The sequence below is a fragment of the Myxocyprinus asiaticus genome, chromosome 8 (genome assembly GCF_019703515.2).
Source record: "Myxocyprinus asiaticus isolate MX2 ecotype Aquarium Trade chromosome 8, UBuf_Myxa_2, whole genome shotgun sequence".
NCBI lineage: Eukaryota > Metazoa > Chordata > Actinopteri > Cypriniformes > Catostomidae > Myxocyprinus > Myxocyprinus asiaticus.
Window position 1 is genome coordinate 18,129,192 of NC_059351.1, and position 13,039 is coordinate 18,142,230.

The 13,039-nt window shown below is 39.0% G+C and overlaps 2 protein-coding genes across 2 annotated transcripts in view; both read right to left on the reverse strand.

Moving 5' to 3' along the window:
• Positions 1 to 970, reverse strand: part of LOC127445573 (transmembrane protein 255B-like) — a 47,603-nt gene extending 46,633 nt beyond the window's left edge. Inside the window, exon 1 of the mRNA XM_051705719.1 lies at positions 919 to 970. Within this exon, the coding sequence (XP_051561679.1) occupies positions 919 to 970 (52 nt within the window). The remainder of the gene's footprint in view (positions 1 to 918) is intronic.
• A 1,717-nt stretch (positions 971 to 2,687) lies between these two features.
• The window catches only part of LOC127445107 (centromere-associated protein E-like), a 62,304-nt gene continuing 51,952 nt past the window's right edge, over positions 2,688 to 13,039 (reverse strand). The window contains exons 51-52 of the mRNA XM_051704904.1: positions 12,766 to 13,019; positions 2,688 to 3,180 (exon numbers count right to left, since the gene is read on the reverse strand). Coding sequence (XP_051560864.1) covers positions 3,056 to 3,180; positions 12,766 to 13,019 — 379 coding nt within the window. The 3' untranslated portion in view covers positions 2,688 to 3,055. The remainder of the gene's footprint in view (positions 3,181 to 12,765; positions 13,020 to 13,039) is intronic.

Below are 13,039 nucleotides of genomic sequence, written 5' to 3' on the forward strand. Positions count from 1 at the left end.
TATTGAAGTGAACTGCACAAGCAAGATGAACAACTGAACTGAAAAACAATCTCAAAGGTGATTAAAAATGGTAAAAACCTGAAAAGAAATAGTGACCAGTTACAACAAAATACACTTTCTATCACATAGGAATGAAGGACTATTTGTCACACTTTTTACTTCGTTAATATTTACTTTTTCGCTGAATACTTGGAAAGTAAATTTTGCCACAATCCTTAAAGGATTAGTTCACCCTAAAATTAAAATTTGCTCAATACTTCATCAAATTTGAAGTCCTTTTAACAATAAATCTCCAACTTTTACCAGCCCCAATGATTAGGTGGTGATATACATGAAAAATGCAAATAATGTGAATCGCCAAAAAGTAAAAGTGGAGATTTAATGTAAAAAAGGACTTAAATATTGATCTGTTTCTCACCCACATACCTATAATATTGCTTCTGAAGATATAGATTAAACCACTAGTCAAATGGATTGCTTCTATGCTGCCTTTATGTGCTTTTTGGAGCTTCAAAGTTCTGATCACCATTCACTTGCATTGTACAGAGCTGAAATATTCTTCTAAAAATCTTTGTTTGTGCTCTGCAGAAGAAAGTAAGTCATACTCACATCTGGGATGGCACGAGGGTGAGAAAATGACGAGAGAATTTTTCATTTTTGGGTGAACTTTTCCTTTAAAGTCTTGACTATTTTTTTAAGTTATTGCCCAGGTACAAAAATTGTTATTTTAAAACATTTATTAAAACACAAAACAATTCATTAAGCAACAAAAATGGAAAGTGTAATGCACCAAAACATCAAACTACTGATTCGTTCACCAGTGCTGTCGTTATTAATAAATTGTACCAAGTTACAACATATTTAATTATCAGTTGCTGTAATAACTATAATATGGAGTGTTATTACTGATGAACTCACCTGCGGCATACGCGTTCTCCGCGTGCGTCTGCGGCGCGGGCTGCTGTTGCATCGCGTCTCTGATCTTTCACAGAGAAATTGTGTCCAAAATAAAGTTAATAAAAAAAGACTTTTGGTCAATTTTTCCAAGAATTCCCTCCTAGTACGTAAATATGCGTCAGCACCGCCGCTGAGAGACGCGCCGCTTCGCTCATGTGAACGCGCGCAGGTTAAGACTGAAGTGATGTGCGCGAGACTGACGCTCCCAGCAAAACTCACACGACTGCCGTGATGACGCATCAGCATCGCGATCGATGCGACACAAAACTAGAAAAAAGCTAAATTTGAGAGTAAAAAGTAAAGCCCACTCACAGAATTCATATTAGATTTACTCTATTATGCAGCAGTACATCTGAGACATCATATTAAGAAATTAAGGGGGGCTTGCGGCAGAAATGCCTCCGAGAAAAAAAAAAAAAAAAAAAAGAAGAGCCTGCAATGAATTCTTTTTTGTTTGTAAAATTTTTTCATCAATAGTTCTTAATATTCTGTTATAGAACTAGTTATTTTAGAATTATAGCTCATGTTTAAATGAAAAATAAATTAATACATAAATCACCCTAAACGATGCTAAAATGAAAATGGATACAAACTAATGCTAAAATGAAATACAAGGAGCATATTTTTTTTTCTCATTTATTCTGATTTTTTTTTTTTTTTTTTTTTTTTTTTTTTAAGATTTCATTATGTATTTAAGGATTTATTTAAACATTTCATGATTTACTTTTGAGTAATTTGGCCCTCCATATAAAAAATAAATAAATAAATAAATGCCCTCATAAAGGTAAAAATGCCCCTGAAAATCAAATCCATATATTTCCCCTTAAAATAAATATTCCAGGTTTAATACAAGTTAAGCTCAATCGATAGCATTTGTGTCATAATGCCGATTAGCACAGATATTAATTTCGACTAGTCTCTCCAGTTCTTAAAAATAATAATAATAATAATAATAATTACAATGGTAATTGGGCCAATTTTTGTAGGGTTTAAAAAGGTAGAAATGTGAAATTTATAATTTTATAAAAGCACTTAAATCAATTATTCTTTTAAAACTTGTGTGCTATTTGCGCTGTAACAATTGTTTAAATTAATTTTATGGTCATTTTAGGGTTTAAGGGTTCACAGCGTTATGTCATCATGGCAACGAAGTTGTAAAACTGGATATAACTTTACACAGAAAAGGTTAGCAAGCGATTTTATGACACTTTAATAACTTTAACACGCTTGTTAAGTCTTGTGGCTATACTTTTAAAACTGTGTATTTGAAAATTACAGACTGGCCCCATTCACTTCCATTGTAAGTGCCCGCTGTAACCCAGAAGGGACAAGTTGAAATAAATGTTTGTGGTAATCGACATTATGCCACAAATGCTGTCGACTGAGCTTAACTTGTATTGAAACCCGGAAAATTCCTTTAACCTTAAAAATATCATTTGTTTGGCAAAACATTTAACTCTCTTTTAGCACCACACAGTGGACATTTCACCTCAATACTCCCACGATAACTGTAATGAAGGACATAATATGCTTTTGCAAAAATGTCATCACAGTCATGTTATTTTCATGAGATCAGGCGGAATGCGGTTGTTGTCACTCTTTTTCATAAGGCAAACTGTATGAACTATTGCATTTAGCATTCAAAACACGATGACTTTCTGGTGCTGTGTGCACAATATATAAACCACTCAAAGACTGAATGCAAATTATTCTGTTTCAAAACACTGACTTTATTTACATAAAACTTGCAGACAGAGACAAAAAGCCAACACAAAAATAAAACATATATAGTTTGTAGTTCTTGGTGTACACTGGTTAAAGTATTCACTAGAAGCCATGCTCAGTGCTGTTCCAGTGGTAAAGATGAGTTCAGTTTTAGTCATAAAATAATTCTTAAGTTCTTATATCCTAACAGCATGAGTTCACAAGATCAATATGGCTTTGACCTGCAAGTTATTGCTGGAGATTGCTTTTACATCGGGACACATTTAATGCTGTGAGCTGGAACTAGTGCACTCCAAGGACTATGCTGTGCCACAAATTCAATTTAGAGAAACAGATCATGTCCGTGTGTGCTTTTAAAGTGTGTAGTGGATGTTCATTGTGTTGGGCATCCATTAGCATTCATGCTAGCAGTGGGTTCGCTAGAGGAAGTGTTAGGAATCTTCCACCAGTCATCTACTTGAGCTTTACTGGAACCAACAGCTGCTCTGGAGCTGGAATCTAAAACAAGAAAACAACAGACATGAATGAAGAGCTAGCAGAGAAATCACAATAATACACAGTTGACATCTTATGACGTATTACACACGTCTACACAGGAAGTGACTGATGTTACGTCGCCCTGCAACAGGTTGTCTATACAGTGAACGTGATTTTGCCAAGTTGAACGTGATCCTGGAACAACATCCTTCATATGAACTAAGGGATACTTCAAATGAGATTAGGGATAGAGAAATGATGTAGCACTATCACAGCCAAATAGGGGGCATTTCCCAAAAGCATCGTTAGCAAACTATGGTCGCAAGTTCCATCGTTACCAGCATAGTTCAACGATTTGGTGTTTCCCCAAACCATAGTGCCAACGAGCATTCGCAAACAGCATCACCCAGCTGTGTGGTTGGAACTACAGCTCTTTACCTGTGGTTAGAAGTAAGTTTCTTGTTCCTTTGCTGTGTGGACATTCTTTCACCTCACTGAGGCTTCTATATCTTTCATTCCATAGATATCTTTCATTCTGAAGTGTGCATGTGCGTATGGGCTCAAGAGTGTTCAGGGAACACCGAAGTCCAATGTTGAGGGAAATCCCACTATTGCAGCATATCTCTCTGTCGCATTACACAGTGCACGCAGTTTTCCTGTCTTCAACAGCTCTCTTGCATTTACCGGCTTTCTGGTGTACGTGTAAATGAGATTTTATAATTTAATATTTGCGGAAGTTATTACTCCACTTCCTGCGTAACGTCATTAATGACAGCTCTATGTTCTTGAACCAGTGTGGTTTATACAATGGATGTGCAACATAGTTACTGGGGTGTTGGGAAACAGTCGTGACTAGCTAGTTAATTTCTCCAATGATGCATCAAACTAGGTTAGTTTAGCAGTGAGTTATGTTGTTGTACGGGAAACACACCCCTGAAAATATTTGCTGTTTAATTGTACAATTACCAGGGGCAGATTTTGGACCAATGAGTTCACTGTGGGTGGGACTAGCTAGCAGACGCCGGTGTGTAGATTGCATGGATAATAATTTTGTAGCGTATTTATTTCCAACAGAAATCTAGTGATATATAAAGACGACTTTTTTAGGATACCACTTTAGAACAGCCAAATACTTTTCAGTAACTCACAAGGACAGTTGTATTTTGTGGTCTCTCTTATATGTTTGATACATGTTTAAATTAGCAATGCAATACTACAATATTTTGGCCGATACAGATTTTAACAAAAAAAAATGTAAAAAATAACCACTCCACAGATTTAATATTAGCAAACTGTAGTTTTGGCAAGTCTTTTAGGACATCTACTTTGTGCGTGACATGAATAATTTTTCCAACAATTGTTTACACAGATTGTTTCACTTTTAACTGACTATATCACAATTCCAGTGGGTCAAAAGTTTACATACACCAAGGTAACTGTGCCTTGGAAAATTCCAGAAAATGATGTCAAGCCTTTAGACAATTAGCTTCTGACAGGAGGTGTACTGAATTGGAGGTGTACCTGTGGATGTATTTTAAGGCCTACCTTCAACCACAGTGCCTCTTTGCTTAACATCATGGGAAAATCAAAAGAAATCAGCCAAGACCTCAGAAAAAAAATTGTGGACCTCCACAAATCATGTTCATTCTTGGGAGAAATTTCCAAATGGCTGAAGTTACCACGTTCATCTGTACAAACAATAGTACGCAAGTATAAACACCAACACACAACCATCATAACGCTCAGGAAGGAGACACATTCGGTCTCCTAGAGATGAATGTAGTTTGGTGTGAAAAGTGCAAATCTACCCCAGAACAACAGCAAAGGACCATGTGAAGATGCTGAAGGAAACAGGTAGACAAGTATCTATATCCACAGTAAAACAAGTCCTATATCGACATAACCTTGCAAGGCAATCATCTGTTTTCCGCACTGCTATCAGGTCCTTGAATTAAGTGCAAGGAAGGGGAGCTAGTGGAGTTTCTGGTACCCCCCTAGTTAGTAGGTGCCCTACGCAGACTGCATAATATGCGTATAGGGAGTGGCGGTACTGGGGGAAATTATCTGAAACATTAAAAACCGACACACTTTGACCTCTGAGACATCAGTTTGATATCCATGAAAGCTGAACAACTGATTACTATTACATTGAAACCGAAATGGAGGTATGATGTTGCACAAGTTTAATAAAAATGATTGCGCTCCCTTTCTCCACTGCGATCGGTTTGATTGACGCGGATGCGCTCGCTCGTTTAACCCGCTTGTGGTAAAGACAAACATTTTTGCAAAATGGAAATACGTGCCTGATTATGAATTTATAACGTATAAATAATGAAACGGAGAAAATAGCAGTAAAATGTAAGTCGTGCGCTGTAGAGAAACAACTCTTAAAGGGATAGTTCACCCAAAAATGAAAATTCTCTCATTATTTACTCACCCTCATGATATCCCTTGTGTGTAAAAATGTCTTCCTTCACCAGAACACATTTGAAGAAAATTAGAAAAAACATCTTATCGGGAGTGTAAATGATGAGCTCTGCGCACTTTGCTCGTTTTTTTTTTTTTATTATTTTCATGTTATAATCCGGTGAGATTCGATACACCCAGTTACATATTTGCTCTTTGGAGTAAACATGGCAAAGAAGTCAAAATCCTCGGGCTCTGGAGACATTAAAAGACATTTACGTGCTCAAGCTGAAACCTCTGTTGGGCCTGCAGACCGGGGACTCGATTTGGATGGCACGGCCAGGGAAATTCAGTGATGCTGACGAAGGCTGTTGCTGACTTGGAGGATCTTGCTGTAATATGATCAATCGATTATGGTGATGGAAACAAAATTCTCTGAGTTGGCTTCAAGAGTGGCAGATGTTGAGAAACGGATCGATTATCTGGAGTCATCGGAAAGGGAATTATCCGCTAATCCGCCCACGACCAAAATAGGCCTGGAAAGCATTTTGGAAAAACTGGAAGATCTCGGAAATAGGAGCCGAAGGAATAACGTACGGATTGTTGGAATTCCTGAGCATTAAGGCAGAGATATGGTGAAATTCCTGGACGAGCTCTTCCCGAGTCCGCTCGACATAACAGGCCATAAGCTGGAAATCGATCAAGCTCACAGAGTCCCGGCTCGCAGATCTGCTGAGGGAGACAAGCCCCGATTAATTCTGGCAAAATTTCTGAGATCATCTGATAAAGATCTCATGTTGTGCCTGGCAAGGAGCAAAGGAAAGCTTTCTTGGAAGAATCACAATATTTTCTTGTTCGCGGACTTTGCGAATTCGACAAGAGAGAAACGCGATCGGTTCAAGGAATGAAAGAAACTTACATCAACGGAAGGTCGCTTTTACACTTATGTTTCCAGCCAAACTGAGAATAGACACCAAGGATGGCTGCAAAGTATTTTTATGCCCCCAACAAGCACTGTCCTTCATTGAAACAATGGGTGAGTAAACAATTGGCTGTTTCTCGTGTGAGTGGATTGACTCACTGTTCATCAACTCGACTGTCTGAGGAAGCTGGGCGTCATTTTTGTTTCTTTTTACATTGGCTCCGCCTAGCGACTGGAGTTTGTTTTGTGGAATGACACTCCTTCAAAAAACTTCTGCATTGAGGTTCCCAGCCAGATTGAGAATGGACACTATGGATGACTGCAAAATATCTACATGCCCACACAAAGGATGTCTTTTATAAAGTTGACGGACTAAGTCATGGCGTATTTTTTTTATGCGGCCTCCGAGTGAATTTGACTCTTGACCATCTGAGGAACTGGGATGCCTGTTTTCTTTCTTTTTGTGCTGGTTCCACCTAGCGGCTGGAGCTTGTTTTGTGGAATAACACTGTTTCGGGACAGTTGCGGATGAATCTGTTCATTCACTCCTGCTGGCTGGAGTTTGTTTTTGTGGAGTATTTTTGCGGGACATTGGAATGATTACGTCATCTGCTGCACTCATAAACAGCCAGCTCACTGAACAATTTTTGGATGTCCAAGGAAACTGAATGGCTTTATATCGGCTGGAATTTGTTTTGTGGAGGAACACACCTTCAAGACGTTCTTTGCATTTATTCTGTCAAATGGCAGGGGTTTGTTTTACAAAGTATTTTCTGTTATGTAATTTTGCCTCACAAATTTACGAGGCAAAACTGAGCAATCCGATGGCAAAGTTGTCGCGGGGGCTCTCGTAGGCGTACATGGACCTTTTGAGTTTAGAGGGATTGTCGCTGGTTGGCGCTGTCGTGTGCGGGGTTAATGCGCACATTTTTCTTCTTTTTTGGGGGGAGGGTTTGGGGGGGTTCGGGGTTTGATTGTTACACTAATGGGGAAAGTGGTCTGTATAATCTTGTTTTTGACATACAATTTATTTTTCTATTATATCAAAATGTCAAATGTTAATATGAGTGGGATATCTTTCTCCACGTGGAATGTGAATGGGTTGGGGCACCCCATAAAAAGAAGGAAGGTTATTTCTTGTCTTAAGCGTAAGAAATGTGATATAGTGTTTCTTCAAGAAAACATCTTTCCTCCCAGGAAGCTGAAAAATTTGGGAATATACGGGGTGGACATGTTTTCTTTAGTGCTGTCTCAAGTAAGAGTAGGGGAGTCATTACACTGATAAATAAACATCTACAATTCAAATGTCTCAAACAGAGTAAAGATAAATTAAGAAGATTCATTATTATTTTAGCAGACATTCAGGGGCAAAGGTTGATTTTGGCTAATATATACGCACCTAACACTGACAATCAGGGCTTTTTTATAGATCTTGAAGGGATGTTGCAAGTCGCTGGCACCCCTCATGATATAATATTGGGAGGAGACTTTAATCTATTGATGGACTCAGTCCTTGATCATAGTGAAGCAAAAGTGTGTAAGCCCCCTAGAGCAACACTGATGCTTCACAGGATGTGAAAAAATCTTGGTCTTGCAGATATTTGGCGAGTTTTGAACCCATCTGGTAGGGACTATACCTTTTTTTCATCAGTCCATAAGATTTATTCTAGAATAGATTTTTTTTTTTTTTTTTTTTTTTAAGTCCCTCATTTCATCTGTTGTTGATTGCTCAATTGGAAACATCATAGTCTCAGATCACGCCCTGGTGAGTTTAGAGATGTTGCCACATACGGAGAAAAAGAAATCATATAGTTGTCGCTTTAATGTAACCCTTTTGCAAAATCCTGATTTCCAACAAATGTTAAAGACTGAAATCAATGTTCAGTATCCTCTGTGGGCGTGGCTTGGGAGGCACTTAAGGTGGTTCTTATGGGTCAGATCATACAGTATGCCTCATTTACCAAATAATCCAAAGCCCAAGAACTCGTGGAATTGGAAGGGAACATTAAGAGTGCAGAGGCAGAGCTGAAGCGCAGAATGTAGTCTGATGGTCTCAGAGAATTCTGCTATTTTGTCACAGAAAGTGGAGTTTTGGTTATTCAGGGCGAGACAGTCATACTTTGAGTCGGGGGACAAAGCAGGGAAGCTTTTGGCTAGATATATAAAGCAGAGAGAGTGTCTTTTTCTACCATTGGCCATTGATATTACTAATGCCTTTAAAGAGTTCTATCTAGATCTTTATAGTTCCAAACCTTTGCCCACTGATGAAGATATTAGGAAATTTGTGGAACCATTAGATCTCCCTAAACTGACGACGGAGCAAAAAAATTATCTTGATTCTGAGATAACCTTGTGGGAGCTTGATTAAGGCCTTACCTACAGGCAAGGCTCCGGGGCCAGATGGTTTTGCTGATGAATTTTTAAGATCTTATGCTACAGAATTGGCTCCACTTTGCTAGAAGTTTACACAGATTAATTAAAGAACGGAAAGCTTCCGCCAACCATGACACCCGGATCAGTCTGATTTATTTTTTTATTTATTTCCCTTTTCTCCCAATTTGGAATTCCCAATGTGCTTTTTAAGTCCTCGTGGTCGCGTAGTGATTCGCCTCAGTCCGGGTGGCAGAGGACGAATCCCAGTTGCCCCCGCGTCTGAGATTGTCAATCCGCGCATCTTATCACGTGGCTTGTTTAGCGTGTTGCCACAGTGACATAGCGCATGTGGAGGCTTCACACCATCCACCGCGGCAACTACACTCAACTCACCACGCACCCCACCGAGAATGGACCACATTATAGTGATCACGAGGAGGTTACCCCATGTGACTCTACCCTCCCTAGCAACCGGGCCAATTTGGTTGCTTAGGAGACCTGGCTGGAGTCACTCATCACACCCTGGATTCGAACTAGCGAACTCCAGGGGTGGTAGCCAGCGTCTTTACCATTGAACTACCCAGGCCCCCTTCGGATCAGTGTGATTCTTAAAAAGGACAAAGTGAGTGTAAAAGTTACCGTCCAATTTCCAGCTAGATGCAAAAATTTTGTCAAAAATTTTGGCTAACTGATTAAGTTATGACATCTCTTATACATATAGATCAGGTGGGGTTTATTCGGGGCCATAGTTCTTCTGATAATATTAGGCGTTTCATCAATATCATGTAGTCAGTAGCGAATGATCAGTCTCCAGTCGCTGCCATCTCACTTGATGCTGAAAAGGCGTTTGATATGTTCGAATGGGATTATCTTTTTAAGATTTTGGAAAGGTATGGGTTCGGGAGTACATTCATTGGTTGGATTAAGTTACTTTATGGACACCCTGTAGCAGCGGTACAAACAAATGGATTAATTTCAGATTATTTTACTCTGGACAGGGGCACCCAGCAGGGTTGCCCTCTTTCCCCATTATTGTTCTGTCTTGCCCTGGAACCATTAGCAGCCGCAATTTGAAAGGAGGATGATTTTCCAGGGGTGATGGCGGGAGGTGTGGCGCATAAGCTTCTGCTTTACACAGGTGATATTTTCTGTCTCTGACCCTACTAGATCTATGCCTTGCCTCCACAGAATTATTAATTCCTTTTCCAAGTTCACAGGATACAAAGTCAATTGGTCTAAATCTGAAGCTTTGGCTCTGACAGCGTACTGTCCAGTAACGGCCTTCCAGCTGGGCGCCGTCCAGTGGCCCAAACAGGGCATTAAATATTTGGGGATTTTATTCAAAGCAAATTTGTCTGATTTAGTTAGAGTTAATTTTGACCCTTTAATTAAAAGGTTTTCGAGTGATGTGTACAGGTGGTCTTCATTACATTTATCGATGATTGGGAAGATTAATGTTATTAAAATGAACTGTATTCCAAAATTCAAAAACCTGCTACAGTCACTCACTATAGATGTCCCTCTCTCTTATTTCAAGCAATTTGATAGCATAGCAAAGTCATTCATTTGGAATGGTAAACGTCCCACACTACATTTCAACAAATTACATAGGCCGATTTACAAAGATGGGCTAGGCCTACCCAAGATTTTGTTTTATTATTATGCATTCAGTCTCAGACATTTGGCTCATTGGTCACTTCCACCTGAAAGAGCCTCTCCCTGGTTTTCTATTGAACAGGAAGTCCTTGCCCCTATTTTAACATTGCAAAGCCTTTCTATCAAACTAACCAGAGAAGTTAAGTCACACCCCGTTATTTCACATTTGCATGTGATTTGGACAAGAGCCAAAGTATTTAATTCAGACATTTATTTCAATGTTGCCTCAAGCATATGGCTGAACCCCAAATTATGTATCAATAAGTCCCCTTTCACTTGGTCAGAGTGGATTGTGAGGGGGATTGCTGCACTCAGCAACCTGTATGAGAGTGGAGTGTTGAGATCTTTTGAGAATTTGGGTAATCATTTTTGGATTCCCAGATCTCAGTTTTATAGGTATTTACAGCTACGCCACATGCTCTGTACGGTTTTTGGGAGTAGAACACCCACCCACTGCTAATACCCCTGTATTACTCCCTGCTAATTCAGAGTCTGAGGGATGTAGATTTAACTTCTATCAAGAGATTATGGGAGAAAGATTTGAATTTGGTATTGGAGACTAGGATTCTAAAAAAATGTCAAGTCTGCATCTAGAGATGCAAGGGTTCACCTGTGCAATTTAAGATTTTACATAGATTTTACTGGACCCCCTCTAGATTATATAGTCTTGGTCTTAAAGACACACTCACCTGCTGGCGTTGCCAATCAGAAGTTGGAGACACGACTCATGTCTTTTAGGAGTGTGTTAAGATTAAAGATTTTTGGTTGAGGGTTCAGAGTTATTTGTGTGACGTTTTGAGCACTCGGGTTTTACTTTGCCCCAGACTTTGTGTTTTGGGCAATGGGGCGGTCAAAAAATTGGGGGACAAATTTATAGAAAATTGGGTTCCGACAAGTGTTATGATTGGCAGACAAGTCATTTTAAGGGGTTGGAAGTCAGATGGAGCAGCATCATTTCCAGAGTGGTGTGCAGAGATGGGAAGGGTGGCAGCTTTTGAAGAAGAGGTATCTAGAGGATTGGGTAATTTGTAATTTTGGGAAAGTGGGTCAAATATCTGGCATTTTTGGAGGGCTCTCGGGGAGGGACAGTGGAGAGAGAGGTGTAGATACTATGTGTGTTATTATCATACTTTAATTATATTTGTTTTTGTGTGTCTATAATCATGTGGGACCACTGGGGTATTCTTGTGGGTGGATTTGGGGTGAGGGGGTAGTAGTAATAGAGAGGGTTAAGTATTGATTCTGTTTGTAAATGTTCTTGCTTTTATTTGTTAATATATGAATCAATAAAAAATGTTAATCTGAAAAAATATCTTAGCTCAGTAGGTCCTTAAAATACAAGTGAATGGAGATTTATCTTTTGAAGCTCCAAAAAAAAAAAAAATTATGATCTTCTTTGAAGTGTTTCTAAAGTGCTCTCGTGTGCTGGACAACTTGGGTCGTGTTTTTCCACTTCAACTTGTCTCAGTAATTTTTCAAACAAGGTTCATCATGCAAATGTAACGGACAGAGATTATCCATGCTCGTGGCATATATCCAACTGATTGATAATTAAATTCATTGTCAATGATTTTCATTATCGATAATTATCGATTAGTTCTTGCATCTCTAGGTGCATCCCTAGTTTAAATAAATAAATATTTAGCCATTTTCCTAAATGTTTGAATGTTTAATTTTGGCTACAATTTGACATGCATTATTATCATTTTGCACAAAATTATCAACTAAAATGTTATAAAAGTAAAATCGTACGCCACAACTGACAAAAATTAATGAATGACATGACAAAATATGTATTAAATTTAAAGGCCATTATTGTCAAAAGCCTAATACTATGACTAATACAAAAAAACAAAATTAACACTGCTTTACAGCAACTAAAGACTTGTAATATGACAACATAATGGATGTTTCCACTGTATATCGCTCTGTTGCTTATAATGGAAGAGATCAAGTTGTCACATCCTGCCACAAATTGGTCTAAGAAATCCATAAACACCCTTGAAAAAACACCACATCTTCAAAAGAGCCACTGTGGAAACCAGTCAGTTGCACCAATCATAGTGTGTTAGTGTAAAGCACAATTATTAACACCCATCACATGCACATTACCCTCTTCATCACTGTCTGAAGACTCCATGTCAGGCTCGGACATTAAACATGACACCTCTGATATGACAAACATCATAATGAATGACCTGTAAACAGTCAAATGAACATTGAGAGATGTATTGTAGGGGTGTCATTACCTGGCACAGTCCCGAGACTGGAGTTATCAAAGAACTGTGTGGGGCAGTTGAGGCTGATGGGAACAGAAGAGCGCACGTCAAAGAACTTGCTCTTAGGAGAGTCCAAAAACATCTTCTTCGGGGAGTTCACTTCGGTTTCGGTCAGAATTGGCTGCCGTTTGGTTGGTGTGCACAGACCGTCCTTTTTACTCTCCTTCATCTTATAAGCTCTGCGCTTCCATTTACTGATCTCTTCTTGCTGCTTACTCACCAAACTAAACACGAACGACAACAA